Source organism: Cyprinodon tularosa, unplaced genomic scaffold (genome assembly GCF_016077235.1).
Source record: "Cyprinodon tularosa strain WSP-4 unplaced genomic scaffold, ASM1607723v1 ctg725, whole genome shotgun sequence".
Classification (NCBI taxonomy): domain Eukaryota; kingdom Metazoa; phylum Chordata; class Actinopteri; order Cyprinodontiformes; family Cyprinodontidae; genus Cyprinodon; species Cyprinodon tularosa.
The window spans coordinates 18,321-32,121 of NW_024039480.1; the positions used below are offsets into that span (position 1 = coordinate 18,321).

The 13,801-nt window shown below is 39.2% G+C and overlaps 1 protein-coding gene and 1 long non-coding RNA gene across 3 annotated transcripts in view; one reads left to right on the top strand and one right to left on the bottom strand.

Annotated features, from left to right (window-relative positions):
• Positions 1-289: 289 nt before the first annotated feature.
• The window catches only part of gabrb3 (gamma-aminobutyric acid type A receptor subunit beta3), an 84,527-nt gene continuing 71,015 nt past the window's right edge, over positions 290-13,801 (bottom strand). The window contains exons 9-11 of one of the 2 annotated variants that reach the window (XM_038269230.1): positions 11,171-11,415; positions 5,027-5,110; positions 290-938 (exon numbers count right to left, since the gene is read on the bottom strand). In XM_038269230.1, the coding sequence (XP_038125158.1) occupies positions 591-938; positions 5,027-5,110; positions 11,171-11,415 (677 nt within the window). In that variant the 3' untranslated portion in view covers positions 290-590. The remainder of the gene's footprint in view (positions 939-5,026; positions 5,111-11,170; positions 11,416-13,801) is intronic. The other variant, XM_038269231.1, reaches the window with a different exon arrangement.
• LOC119772693 lies at positions 7,627-10,410 on the top strand. Its single transcript, XR_005279292.1, has 3 exons — positions 7,627-7,820; positions 7,981-8,068; positions 10,357-10,410. It is a non-coding gene; the product is annotated as an uncharacterized LOC119772693 (long non-coding RNA).

The following is a 13,801-nucleotide window of genomic DNA, read 5'->3' on the forward strand; positions in this document are numbered from 1 at the left end:
TTTATAACTGTTTATTTTTTTCTTTAATGACACAATGATGCTCTAATTTATGTTGTTCTATCACAGGAAACACCAATTAAATACATTCAAACCACCAGTGGTGGTTATGTGACAAAATGTGAAAAAGTTCAAAGGGTAAAAATCCTAACAAATAAATACCCCCCCAACACCCCCCCCCCCTTCCACTCAGAAAGAAACACACAAAATGTCCAAAGATTAAGACAAATTCTGTAAGTATAAATCTGAATGTCCATAAAAATCAAAATGAAGATAAATGAATAAAGATGCATTATTCAATAAACAGAATTTAATCAAACACTGGTGTTTTAGGGAGAGATCTCCTGTGGTTGAAATCATCTTTTTGTCTCCAAGCTGGTTACAGAAGTCAAAGCAGGAAGTGGATGTCTTTACACGCATGTTAAATCCAGGTTACATTGCACAGTCTGAGTGACGGCTCTTCTGCCAGAGTCCGCACTTGCTATGAGCTTACATGTTCTGATTTTGCCGCCACAGCCGTGTGTCACATCAAAAAGTCGCCTCCCATTCCACAACCAGAATGGAACAAAGATGGGTTACAAAAGCACAGTGTGTTAATGGACATAATAAAGCCAGTAGATCAGGTTGAAGAGGGAAAAGGCTGAGGGGAATATGATCCGGGACCACCTATCGATGGCGTTCACATCGGTGAGGTCCGGGATTTTGATTTTGAGATGTGACGATCGTCTCCTCAGGCGGGTTCTCTTAAGGTGTGCATTCCTGTCCAGGCTGAGTCGGCACGATTCATTTGGCGCGCTCGGCTTCCTGTACTGGACCCCAGAGTTGTCGAACGTCATGGAGGTGGAGTTGTGTGTCTCGCTCAGGGTGGTGGTGATCTCATTAACCCCCACCTCGTTGTGGATCTCCAAGGTTGTCAGCAAAATGTTCCCATGGGAATCGACCTGGGAGGAAACAGACGGCAGCAGAGTTACAAACAGTCACAAAACAGATCAAGGTTGGACTGGATCCATCCCTTACTAATGTCATGGTGACTGCAGCTTTCCACACAGAAATAGATAAAACACAGAAAGCTTGGATGCAAACAGACACAAGCGCAGGTATAAAAACCCACAAATCCATTATTTAAACCGTGTTTAACTGACCTTTTTTCCATTTAAACCACTATAACTTACTCACTCACAATACAAACCTGTTTCATTGTGTTTGATAATAACTTCATACATCAGTACACATGTGGACTAATTTGGTACCCCTGGTAAAAATCTGTTTATCCAGCAAAGAAAACTTATAGTTTTAACAGAATATTGACTTATAAATTTAAGTTTTGAATGTACAGTTTTTCCTATTGGTCAGGTTCTAGTAACTGATTATTAATCCACAACATTCTGTTATCCACGGGGTATAAATATGTGGTGACACAGACACCTAATTTGTTTCCAGCCACTAGACACTAGCCTGAATGACGACCACTACTTATCCTGCAATATTGCACAGTGAGCAGGAAGGAAAGGAAGGAAGCAAACAAAAAAAAGAAAGAAAAAGAAACTCATCAGCTCACTATTGTAAAACTGCAGCAAACTGCAGCACCTTGAGGCCCACAAAGAGTCTCCATAAAAACCATTTATAGAGGCCATGCCAGGCTATTGTAAGGCAATAATGCCAGGAAGATAAAACACAGATTTATAATAATTAAAGAAGGGCGGCAGCTAACAACTATTTTATTAATAAATGAATCTAATCCCTTCTCAATTAATATATTAATCTTACAAGATATATCCCTAATAAATTAGCGTACTTAAAGAAAAAAAGTTGTTTGAAATTAATAAAACAAACATTTATTGTACATTTGAAAATCTTTATAAATGCTTGAACATGAAATAAGTGAATGCTAAGAGCATATTTAAAGACACAGTTTTTTTTTTTATGTTAATTGTAAAGTTAATCATTTGTTGAACAGTTTGGGCTTAGTTACTGCTCGGAAGGGGTTGTTCTTTCAGCAAATTGCACATTTTAGAGTATGAACACTCCAGTTAAAGATTAAACCATTACTAACTTAGTTAGCAATCATTTCAATAATCAATTTATCATGATTAACCTGATAAATTAACCATTACTGGTGGGATAGTAACTTCTAAAGACCTTTCACACAACCTAATTTTAATTCTGTAGAAACGGCAAACTAATGATGCTAACCTTTTGTTTTATGTCATTGGCTTGAATGGAGAAATTGTTTAAAGCCCATAAATAATGGATTCAGACAGTAACACACTTCACACTTCCTCTTTATAATATTGAACACTTTTAGAGAAAAAATATATAGGCATCTATTATGTCTTAGAACTGAGACTTAAAAGCCACAAACAATGAATTTAAGCATAAATGGTAATTTATCATAGAATAACATCAAACAGATAACAGAATAGCTCACGCTGATTAAAACTAATGACCATACTTTCTTGTTGTGACCAATTTGCACATTATATGAATGTTCTGTTTGCTTGGCTGCTCTCTGGAGTAACCAGATAAAACAAGTTCCAGTTTAACGGCCTGGTTGTTTTAAATAATTGTGCTGGCTCAAGTGACAAGAGGACGTTTTTTATAGAGGCAGCCAGGCAGGGAACAATGTGCACTGAGAGATGGCTGAAAGCCACACAGTACCAACAGGAAAATAAATGAGCACAACATCTTCATTTCCAAATAAAGGCAAACTCATTTTTTATAAAGCCCTTGCTTATAAGTAAACACGTATATTAGCTCACCAATGCTGTCTTAATTAAAGGTAAAGTGGACAATCTGCTTTAGGCTTCGGATTCCAGGGGGATCCTCTTACTTATTAGTGTGCTCTTCCTATAGACTTCTAGTTTTTGTGTATCCAGTTAGATTTAGCTTCAGCTAGCTCCAGCTCTTGCTGTACTTGAAAACGTCAGAAAAAGCAGCCTTACACGTTTATGAGAAATAGAGGAAAGCCTTAAGGCTGATTTATACTCAGAAGCCAGGTTATCTCCTTGTGTGTCGCAGTGAATGCAAATGTGCCCCCGCCCCTTCTGCAGACACTCCGCTGTACCTCTCAAAAATTGTAGGTGATCGCAGACAGTGCTGCAGACAGGAGGCATCTGATTGGTCAAATCTACATCCGCTCTACACTATGCGTATTTCCTGTTTGGTACCTTACTGGTTTCTTTTGTTTGTATGACCGCCATTAAGGAACACAACTTGTGAAAATGGACCAGCTAGAAGAGCGAGGTGCGCGAGAACGCAGGGACACTTTTTTTCACCTGGATCCCTGCTCTTTGTTGCCCTCATCTCCCTTCGTTGTCGCACAAACTTTCCCCAGCTTCCTCACCGCCTCGGCCATACCTACAGTAGACCCACAGCTAGTTCGTGATTATCCCTCTTGCGTTGTGGCGTGGAATAACAGAGCACAGACCATGCTTCAAAATTGGGCATAAATCAGAAATATCTGCGACAAGCTCACTGCGACACACTGCTGCGGGAGGATAACCAGCCCTTTAGAAGAAAGAAATATGGACCAGAGTGTATCTAGTAGATCCCTTCAAGATGACATCGGGCAGGTAGGATGGTCTTGCACATGTGCAGTGATGCAAAAAATGACTTGGGGGTTTCTTCCTACATTTTCAGAAATAAATCATCCACTGTACCTATATTACAAAGAAGTAAAAAAAAACTAAACACTGAAAAAAGTCTGAAGATATTTCGCTTCTATCCAGGAGGTTTTTAAATTCAAAATGTCTGGATAAGCGATGAGTTTCGAGCTTTATAGAGTAGCCTAACAAAAGCCTTGTTATGGCTTAGAAAACATAAAAATAAATCATAAGAACAGGTCCACCCCTTAGTAATGTGGAGTCATTGAGATTTTTGTCAGCCTGCAATACCCGATACTGGCCTATGCCTCTGAAAAGGGGGAGTCGTTAGGGTCATTATTGGCCTGGCTGACCAGAGGAGATGTTTTAGTTCCTTGCATAGCGATGAGGATTAAGATCAATCAACTCTATTGCTGCGTACCAGGTTTTAAGAGCTGAAACCACCCCCTTTGTTTAAGGTTGGGTTTTCTCTCTAAATGGCTTCCTTCACACTGCTTTCAAACGTCTTCAAACTTGGAAAACAAAGTCCAGTGGGTTTTTTAAAAACTTTTTTGGACTGACTATGACCGGGATGACTGAGAGTCTTCCCCAGCACACTGTACCTATACTTTCATTTTTCTTTGCTGTTTTTTTTTTATCTCTAATTACACTTCTAGATTAAACACAAAATCTAGTTCTGAAAAGAGCATTAAATTCATTTGTGTTTATCATGTTTAATGTTAGTATATTGATGTGAATAATAAATTATCAAATTTTTGTTGTCAGTTTTTGTTAAAATCTGAACAATTAAAATGTAAAATTAGTTAGAACGTACCACTTGAGAGTAACACTGCTGCAGCCCTCTCTTTTAGAGGGCCTTCATCAGAGTCCGCCCCTGGTTCACTTACACTATAAAATGATACTTTATAGCACTTAACGTTACAAATCATCTCACTTTTCTCTACACCTAATTAACCACTGGAGCTGCAGGTTTTGTGGCAGGAGCTGATTACCTTGGGGGGAAAAAACTAATTTATTTACTATTCATTTATTTTGCAAGCAACCATGGTGTAAGATGGATAATGTCCTTCAAAGTGTCCATTCTTTTCTAATAACTGACACCTCGTCCCTTACATTAATTCATGCTGAATTTTAAATATAAACAACTACTAGTAAAATTGAATGGACACCACAGATGATATGGAGGGATTTGCTTGTGTTGAAGTCATTGTTTAGGACCTTAGAGGCACTCACTGATAACAAAGAACACATTCTACTAATGGTAAGGCAGTGTGGAGAGGAGTATACCTTATGGGAACAATGTGGCTGTTAGGAGCTGCTGTGATTATACTGCATCTCTAAATTAAGTAATGAGGTCAACTTTGCTCTGCAGCTGCAAAGTTTCATTAGTGCCAGATGTTACACAGCTGGCAGGGGCAGATACTCACCTGACGTGAATGACGGCGACTCTGTACCTGATTGGACTGATTAAGAGACGACGAGGTCTTGCAGTTAACTCCTTCCAGGATGGACTGGGGAGAAAAAGACAAATAAAGGGTGTTCTTTTAGCATTTTAACAAAAAATTAGTCAAAATCAAACAACTGATAACAATTATTTCGAAGAGGACACCCATTAGTAGATTCCTACTGGTGTTACTGAAGCCAAAGTCATTTTTATTGATATTTCTTTATCAAATAATGCACTACAGACAGAAAGGAACAGATTAAAACAAATTTGGCAAAACATTTTACAATTAACTACTTTAAAACATCTTAAAAATAAAATATATATATTTAGTTTTGAATTTAATATTGAATCTCTTCAGTCAAAACAGAATTAAAAATATGCATAGAGCACCAAATATACTGTATATCAAGGCTTAAAAAATATTTGGCCGTAAAAACCTAAGAACCACTGTGACTTTAGCCAACCATGAAATGGAAAGTGTTGGACTACCAGTGTCCCTGTGTACAGTAGAAAAGATTTAACACTGGTTTAATACTAGAAGGTGCTAATGAAGTTTATGTTCCAAAATGCCAGCAGTAAGTCGGACTGGTTTCCGGTGAGGGTTGGACTCCGCCAAGGTTGCCCTTTTTCACAGATTCTGTTCTTAACTTTTATGGACAGAATTTCTAGGTGCGGCCAAGGTGTTGAGGGGATCCGTTTTGGTGGCCTTAGTATTGCATCTCTGTTATTCGCAGATGATGTGGTTCTATTGGCTTCATCAGGGCGTGATCTAAAGCTCTCACTGAAGCAGTTCGCAGCCGAGTGTTATGCGGCTGGGATGAGGATCAGTGCCTCCAAATCCGAGACCAAGGTCTTGAGCTGGAAAAGGGTGGAGTGCCTTCTCCGGGTTGGGGAGGATGTAGTGCCCTTAGTGGAGGAGTTTAAGTATCTTGGGGTCTTGTTCACGAATGAGGGGAAGATGGTGCGGGAGATTGATAGGCGGACTGGAGTGGCATCTGCTTTGAGGCGTGCGCTGTACCGATCTGTTGTGGTAAAGAGAGAGCTATGCCAAAAAGCAAAGCTCTCTCTTTACCTGTCGATCTACTTTCCTACTCTCATCTATGGTCATGAGGTTTGGGTCATAACCGAAAGAACGAGATTCTGGATACAAGCGGCTGAAATGAGTTTTCTCCGTAGTGTGTCTGGACTCTCCCTTAGAGACAGGGTGAGGAGCGCAGTCATCCGGGGAGGACTTAGAGTAGAGCCGCTGCTCCTCCACGTCGAGCGGAGCCAGCTGAGGAGGCTCGGACATCTGGTTAGGATGTCTTCTGGCCGTCCCCCTGGTGAGGTGTTCCAGGCACGTTCCTCTGGGAGGAGAACCAGGGAGAGACCCAGCAGCAAAGTAGTGTAATCCACTACATCAAGCCCCCCAAAATAATATGTATTATTTTATTACCATAAACTAACCATAGATTAATACAAGCCTTCTTTGCCATCCCTGACCTTATGTACTCAAAACATAAAATAACTGCCTACATTTCATACAAATAAATATAAATAAATAAAAATAGAAAAAATGATCAAATGTCCTCTATGACATAAGCGAGGCCACCCCTATGACTTTGTACCCCTTTAAAACCTATGTGCAGCTCTTTCCGAACTTTCTTCTGTCTGAAATGGGGAAACGTACATCTTGGTCTGAAACCATGTCACATGTTCTCCTTCCTCTGAACAAGCCTAGATTGCTCCCACAATAGACTACGGTCAGATCAAGCTAACCATATTGTCTTCATTGCAATCCCACCTGCCCTGGAGCCAATGGGAAAAGCTGTCTGTTTTTTTCCACCCTGGTCGACCATTGCAATCTCCTTCAATCAGTCCTTGCCCAGTCGCTGCCGAGTCACTGTTGTGTAACCGCCAAAGGTTGATGGTTTTGGGTTGAAAGAGTTTTGCACTGAATGTGTTTTGCTTTCTCCGGCACTGATTGCTTTGTCTTTTATCTTATCTTTTGTCTGAAGAGTTGGTGTTATATACTCCACGGAGCTGGCACCTAGTCTAAATTTATTGGTGGAGAAGACAAACTAGATTTTAACAGCTGGTCCCGCTGTCCAATCTGACACGTAAGCAGATTCCAGTTAGAACCATTAAACTAATGATTGTTATTTGGTTTGATCCTTGATTCTGGTGACATATTAATTAACTGTAAGTTCCAGTTCTAGTAACTAATATATTCATAATCTGCTGGTCAGATTGCACAAAAACATTGAGCTGCCATAAATCTCTAGTGTTGGTACTGTATTAGATTTTCCTGTTTCTTCTGCTCTTCTTTCCCAGAAATGTATAAAAGGATACTCTAAAGCCTCTTTCCCACTGAAATTACTGGTTTAACGCTGGTTTTTCAAACACGGAATGACCGGCTTAACAATCAGCATTCAGCTCTTTCCGATTGGCTAAAAAAGTTGGGCCTGACCCCCAGCTGGCAGCTGCATGGCCTCTGTCCCCCTACTGCTGTGTGTCTGGTGACGCCATCCGGTTAGCATTGATTATGTCCCCAGTGTGATAAAAATCTGCAAAGTAAACAATGGAGACAAACATGGAAGGAATCCAGGGTGTAGCAAGTTTTCTTTATTATTTTGTTTTTTTGTCCCTCTGAATCTCTCTCACCAGTGCTGAGCCATGTTTATTGGATACAAGCACAGTTGTTTTGGCTTTTTATATCAGACAGGACTGGCGCAGTGTGTTGACGTCTGTACGCTGTGCTTAATGGTGTCATGTGAATTAACGGGTCAACCCAGGTATGATTTTCCAACTGAAAGCCTATCGGAGCTGTTTAAATGCGATTTTTAACCCGATTTTAACCCTCGTCGCTGTCTTAGTCATTTGACCCGGGTCGACACGGGTCAGTGAGGAATTTCCACTGTTACTAAAAGTCGATTGTTCTCTGGGTTTAAACAGGTTTTTCGGACAGAGGGAAAAGGGTATAAATATACCAATAAGAGTGGTATCCACACAGAAGTATTCCAGAAGTTATGTTATTAAATAGGTAAGTAAAATATAGTTATAAAGCACTTTTAACAGATAAAAATCACAATGTGCTTTTCATGAAATAATTATAGGGTTGGAAACGGTAACAATTTTGCAATACAGTATGTCCAGACAGCTGATAGTGAGGGTGAGATAACAGTCCGGGTGTATGTAAAGCATCCATGTATAATTTTGACCGTGAATATTAAAGAAACATCCACAGTGTGGATAATGATAAAACCATATTTAAAAACCTGAAAGAAGGTCATGGCCATAGCCATAACCTTTGTATGTAACTTCTTACCTCAGACCAGAACTGTATGATTTACTTTGCATTTACTATAACACTATTTTTACAGTCTCTGTTGTCACACTGACTCTAGATGATACTGCAGTAAAGATTAAGTGAAAGCCTCAGATAACCTTATTGCCTGAATGCTGACTTGAAAAGATGGAGACTATCTGGCCCTAGTCAGCAGCAGTAAACACCAATCAACAGTGACGACAAAGTTTGAATCAGCAGCTTAAACAATCTGCTACAAAAGCACTGCCACCAGAAAAAACAAACACAGCACAGACTGAAAACCAACCTAAGCATATTCATATTTTTTGTACTATTTGTCTTTTTACATAGTATATAAATAATTGAATGTGACATCTAATAAAACTATAGCTGCTTTAACTTTATCAGCATTGACGATTCTGTTCAAAACAGAACAAAGTACATTCAAATTTCTTGTCGCTATATCAGAGTCCATATTTAGTACAAACATCTATCCATCCTTTTTCTGTCATCCCAAACTATCTGTCTATGGGCGAGAGGTGGGTTACACACTGGACAGGTTGCCAGTCCATCACAGGGCAACACAGAGACAAACAGGACAAACAACCATTGATGCACACACTCACACCTACAGAGAATTTAGAGAAGCCAATTAACCAGCCATGTTTTTGGACTGTGGGAGGAAGCAGGAGTACCTGGAGAGAACCCACACATGCTCAGGGAGAACATGCAAACTCCATGCAGCTAGGACTCGAAACTGGAACCTTTTTGCTGCAGGGAAGCAGTGCTCCCCACTACTCAACAATGACACAAATAGCACAGTGCTGCTATTTTATAGTTTAAGATCAACTTATTGCTTTGTCTACATTATTCCTTCCCTGAGTCTTGCAGCGAAGACTGAAACCAGAGATCAGGCAGATTGGGCGAGGGCCTTCTCCATCCACAGGGCTGCCCTCTCATGCAGGCTAGAGATCACAGACATACCTAAAGATTCCTGACAATTGGAAACCTCTCATCCTCCTCAGGACGGACATGAATAGCGGTAGCAGATTTGACAGGAATAGGGAACGTTGTTTCTAGCAGAAGTATTTTTATGGATGTTCTTTCAATACGTATGATGTGTTTTTACAGTGTTTTTAAAAACCCAACTGAACTAGTAACTAGTAACTCTAATAACTATCGCATGTTGGTGTCCTTGAACCAGATGCTAATAGGTTTTAAATGTTATTTTATAGTTATGTAAAACTTTATTTAAAAAAGGGTTTGATAACGCGTTACAATTTGTGTTTTTTATGTGCTTATTGCTAAATTATGACCAAATTGTCCTTTAAAACTACGGGTCACGCTGTGTCTGTCAACCATTAGCGTCTTTATTTACATTACAGCTCTTTCATTGATTTTCATTGCCCACAACATACTAGGGGATTCATATTTTATGCTGCTAGCATTCTCATGTTTAATTTTAGCTACTATTAATGGTACTATTATGAGGGCATACGTGCCTGGATGGATGGATGGATGGATGGATGGATGGATGGATGGATGGATGGATGGATGGATGGATGGATGGATGGATGGATGGATGGATGGATGGTTGGATGGATGGATGGATAGATGGATGTTTTGAGTATCTGTGCCTTACTTTGTTTTGTTTTTTAAATCAAGTCTTCTGTTTTTATTTTCATTAGAGACATGAATACGGTACCCTAACTGCTTTACTTAGAAATCTGAAACATTATTATTATATAAAATTTTAAACATGACCGGAATTTATCTTGAAAAGAATTGTTTATTAGAAATCTGCATTTGAACAAGAGAAGAAAAACTTGTCCTGGTCTGCACTCATTTTGGGTATTTGCCAAGTTTTAAAGTTTTTTTTGGAGTATGCTTTTCTAAAGAAAGAAACATTCATATCTTTTATTCCTCTAGAGGGGTGAGAAAGTTATTTGTACCTTTGTAAACTTATTTAATGCTAAACAATTCTATTTAAGGCTGAATGTACACATTTCATTGTATTCCTGTAGAAGACACCTGCGATGGACTGGCGACCTGTCCAGTGCGTACCCCGTCTCTCGCCCGTAGACAGCTGGAGATAGGCACCAGCACCCCTCTCGACCTCAATTGGGATTAATCATGTCAGAAAATGGATGGATGGATAGAAGACACTTTTAGTTTTCTCACCCTGACAGCACAGTTGTGAATGCATGTCAATCTATATGATAGTTTTCATGTTATTCTGAGTTCTTATGGAATGTACTTTTTGATTTCCATGTCCTTCTGTGGCTAATGCAGATTTTCAACAAATTCTACCTCCATTTGTTTTTACCTGTGTAAAGTAAGGGGGCCAACAAAAGCATTTAGCCTTGCCTCTATTAAAGTACTATCCTTTTAATATCATTGTAAAAAAAAATTCTGCTTTTACTTACGTACTTTTGTAAACAGTGACTTTTCCTTTTTCCAAAGTAATTTCCTGTTAGGGTACCATTAATTTGAATAATCGTGTTTTTTATTTCTACCTCTCTGGAACATTTCCATTTGTACCTGCTGCTTATTCATAATAACATTTAACTTTAGTTTCACTGGCTTTGTTAAACTTTTTAATCCAAACTGAATTCTTATTGTTGATAAATTCTATTTTTTTTAAATGAGAGTTTTTGTAAACTTATTCCGTTAAATGTGGAAAGTTTGCTGTATGAAAATGGTCACACTCAAATTCACTGCTAAATCTGTAGTCTGAAACAAAATATTGTTTGATTAAATATTTGAAAACATAAATGCATTTAGGTGCACATTAGCAAAGTTGATTTATTTCGTAAGCTGATGGACTACGCTTCTCACCTTGGGTTGGTCGAATGTATTGCGTTCATTATTTGCCTTCAGCGCTTTCATAGCCAGTTTCTTCTGCATCTGCGGACCACGTCCAAAGAAGATGTAGTTGACAAAGGCATACTCCAGCAGAGCCAGGAAAACAAACACGAAGCAGCCCATCAGGTACATGTCGATGGCCTTCACATAAGGGATCTTGGGGAGGGTTTCTCTAAGATGGGTGTTGATGGTTGTCATGGTCAGCACAGTGGTGATCCCTAGAAGAAATCAAAATAACGGTTTAAAGACGATTCGATTAGCAACATGTGATGTTACTGGTCACTGCACCTCCTTCTCTATCTGATACGCACTCAACTTAACAGGCTCAGCTCTGCTTCAAATATACAGAAATGTGAGAGAACCCTAAACGCAGCACATGACTGACATAAAGTTTTCAACTGTAACAAAACCAGTAAAACAGAGAAGAAACATTTTTGTTTTTTGCACCAACATATATTTCTTTTCAACCATAGCTTACACAAAGTGTTTGGTGTTTAGAGCAAGAAGACATTGATTTCTAAACTCAACTACTAAAGTGGATGGTGGTCTAATAGATGACATGTGATGTAAATTGCAGTAGGGGTACGAATAGGCTTCACTGGTCTTTCCCTCAGAGACTCGATGAAGGCCCTATTTTTATGCTATAGAACCTTGTTTTAACACTAAGGCGGGCTTCAGATGTTGGTGTTCTTCTCGCTTTATTTATGTACCAACTGTCTCGGGCTGTAGCCATAGCACTAGCTAGTAAACCTCAGAGAAATAGGCGCAATCCAACATCCGTGGGTCAAACAGCCAAAAATGGAGCATGCCAAAAAGAGTAAACATGGACAATACTAAGAAAATTTCCTTTATAAATCACAGTTATACCTCAAAGTTTGGGTCCAAGGCACCACATGTTCACCCCTCTTTACTCTCACATTCAACCATAAATGGTCCATGCACATCAATGTTATTTAATGGTTACCATGCAAAAAAAAAAAAAAAAAGAGCACTTTACCTGGAGTGCTAGTGTGTGAGGTGAAGTTAGATAAATATGTCTTGTTGCTGCAGTAAATTAAATAAAGTATTTGACTGAACATCCGGGCAGTATTAAGGTTTAAGCTGTAATACCTAAGCTTTATTGATATATTCACAGAAATATTTTATGAAAGGCGGCTTCATGCTTTCATGAAAATTAATTGTTGATTTTGGTTAACTCAAGTTCGAGCTGCTAAGAGCCAATAGGAACCACAGAGATGTTAACAGCTGCAATTAATAAAAAAAACTTTATGTAATTTCTTTGGGTTGAGGTGTATGAATAAATTGTAAATCCTTTCCCTATAAATAAAAATGGCTTCCTTCACCTCTCTGTCAAATAATCTGTCCCCTCTGTCCAACATCAAAATATTTTAGTCTTCAAAGGTAAGTCCTTAGTGCTTAAAGGAATAGTACACCCAAAACATGATTAGCCTTCATTTTCTACTCACCCCCATGCTGAACAACACTCTGGAGTACTTTTTTGATATCTCAAATGCATCTGGAGATCTGGGAGGCTTCTTGCTGTCTGCTGACATTCAAATAATGGAGGTCTATGGTGCCCGAGACAGAAAGGTCCATAAAAGTCCAGCGCATTCAGCTCGGCAAAGAACTCATGCTCTTCCTCAACACTGAAGTCCTCAGACATTTTTCTTTCGTTGTTTCTTTCTTTGCACAGGTAAACAGCACATTTCTTCTTCTACGCTTGCATTATTGTCAGAGCAGATGCTGAATGCGCACTTTCATCTGGTTTGGTCTGCCGGCTTCCGTAGCCTCGTGATCACGCATGTGCGCGCTTTCAGGAAATCCTATACACTACTGTTTATGCTCTAAAAACATTCTAAATGACTTCGTTTCGAGTAAATTCTGGATGCTACCCACTCAGGACACTTGGAATACATTGGACGAGCAGTATGGAGGAATATTGACACGTTTTTTGTGGACTTTTATGGACCTTTCTGTCTCGGGCACCATAGACCTCCATTATTTGAATGTCAGCAGACAACAAGAAGCCTCCCAGATCTCCAGATGCATTTGAGATATAAAAAAAGTACTCCAGAGTTTTGTTCAGCATGGGGGTGAGTAGAAAATGAAGGCTAATCATGTTTTGGGTGTACTATTCCTTTAAGATGAAAGTGTACTGCTGAATCATGCCCAGGGTTACTGGCTCTCCTATGCTGTGCCATGCACAGGAAGGACATCCATTCGCTATATAAATAAACTGAACGGAATTGATGTACGCCAACAGAATTGACAGAATCCTGAGTGAAACTCTGGTTTCCTTCCAATCTAGGCCTGTTTTTTGGTGCCATGACCTGAAGCTGGGAACTTACACACACTTCTTTCTTAATTTGGATCTTTAATAAAATGCGTGCATCATGAAGCCTCATCCATTTTCGTCGGTAACAGACATTTAACTATTTATACTGATAATTCATAAATATATTTAAAATCAAATATGTACCATGGATTGTTTATTTATATTTAATTGTGTGGGTTTTTGAGAACGGCACACCCAGTGGCCCTTTCCTTTTGTCTGCATCGGAGTTATGTGCACTGAACTCCTCCTGTTTAACACTTGTGATAGGC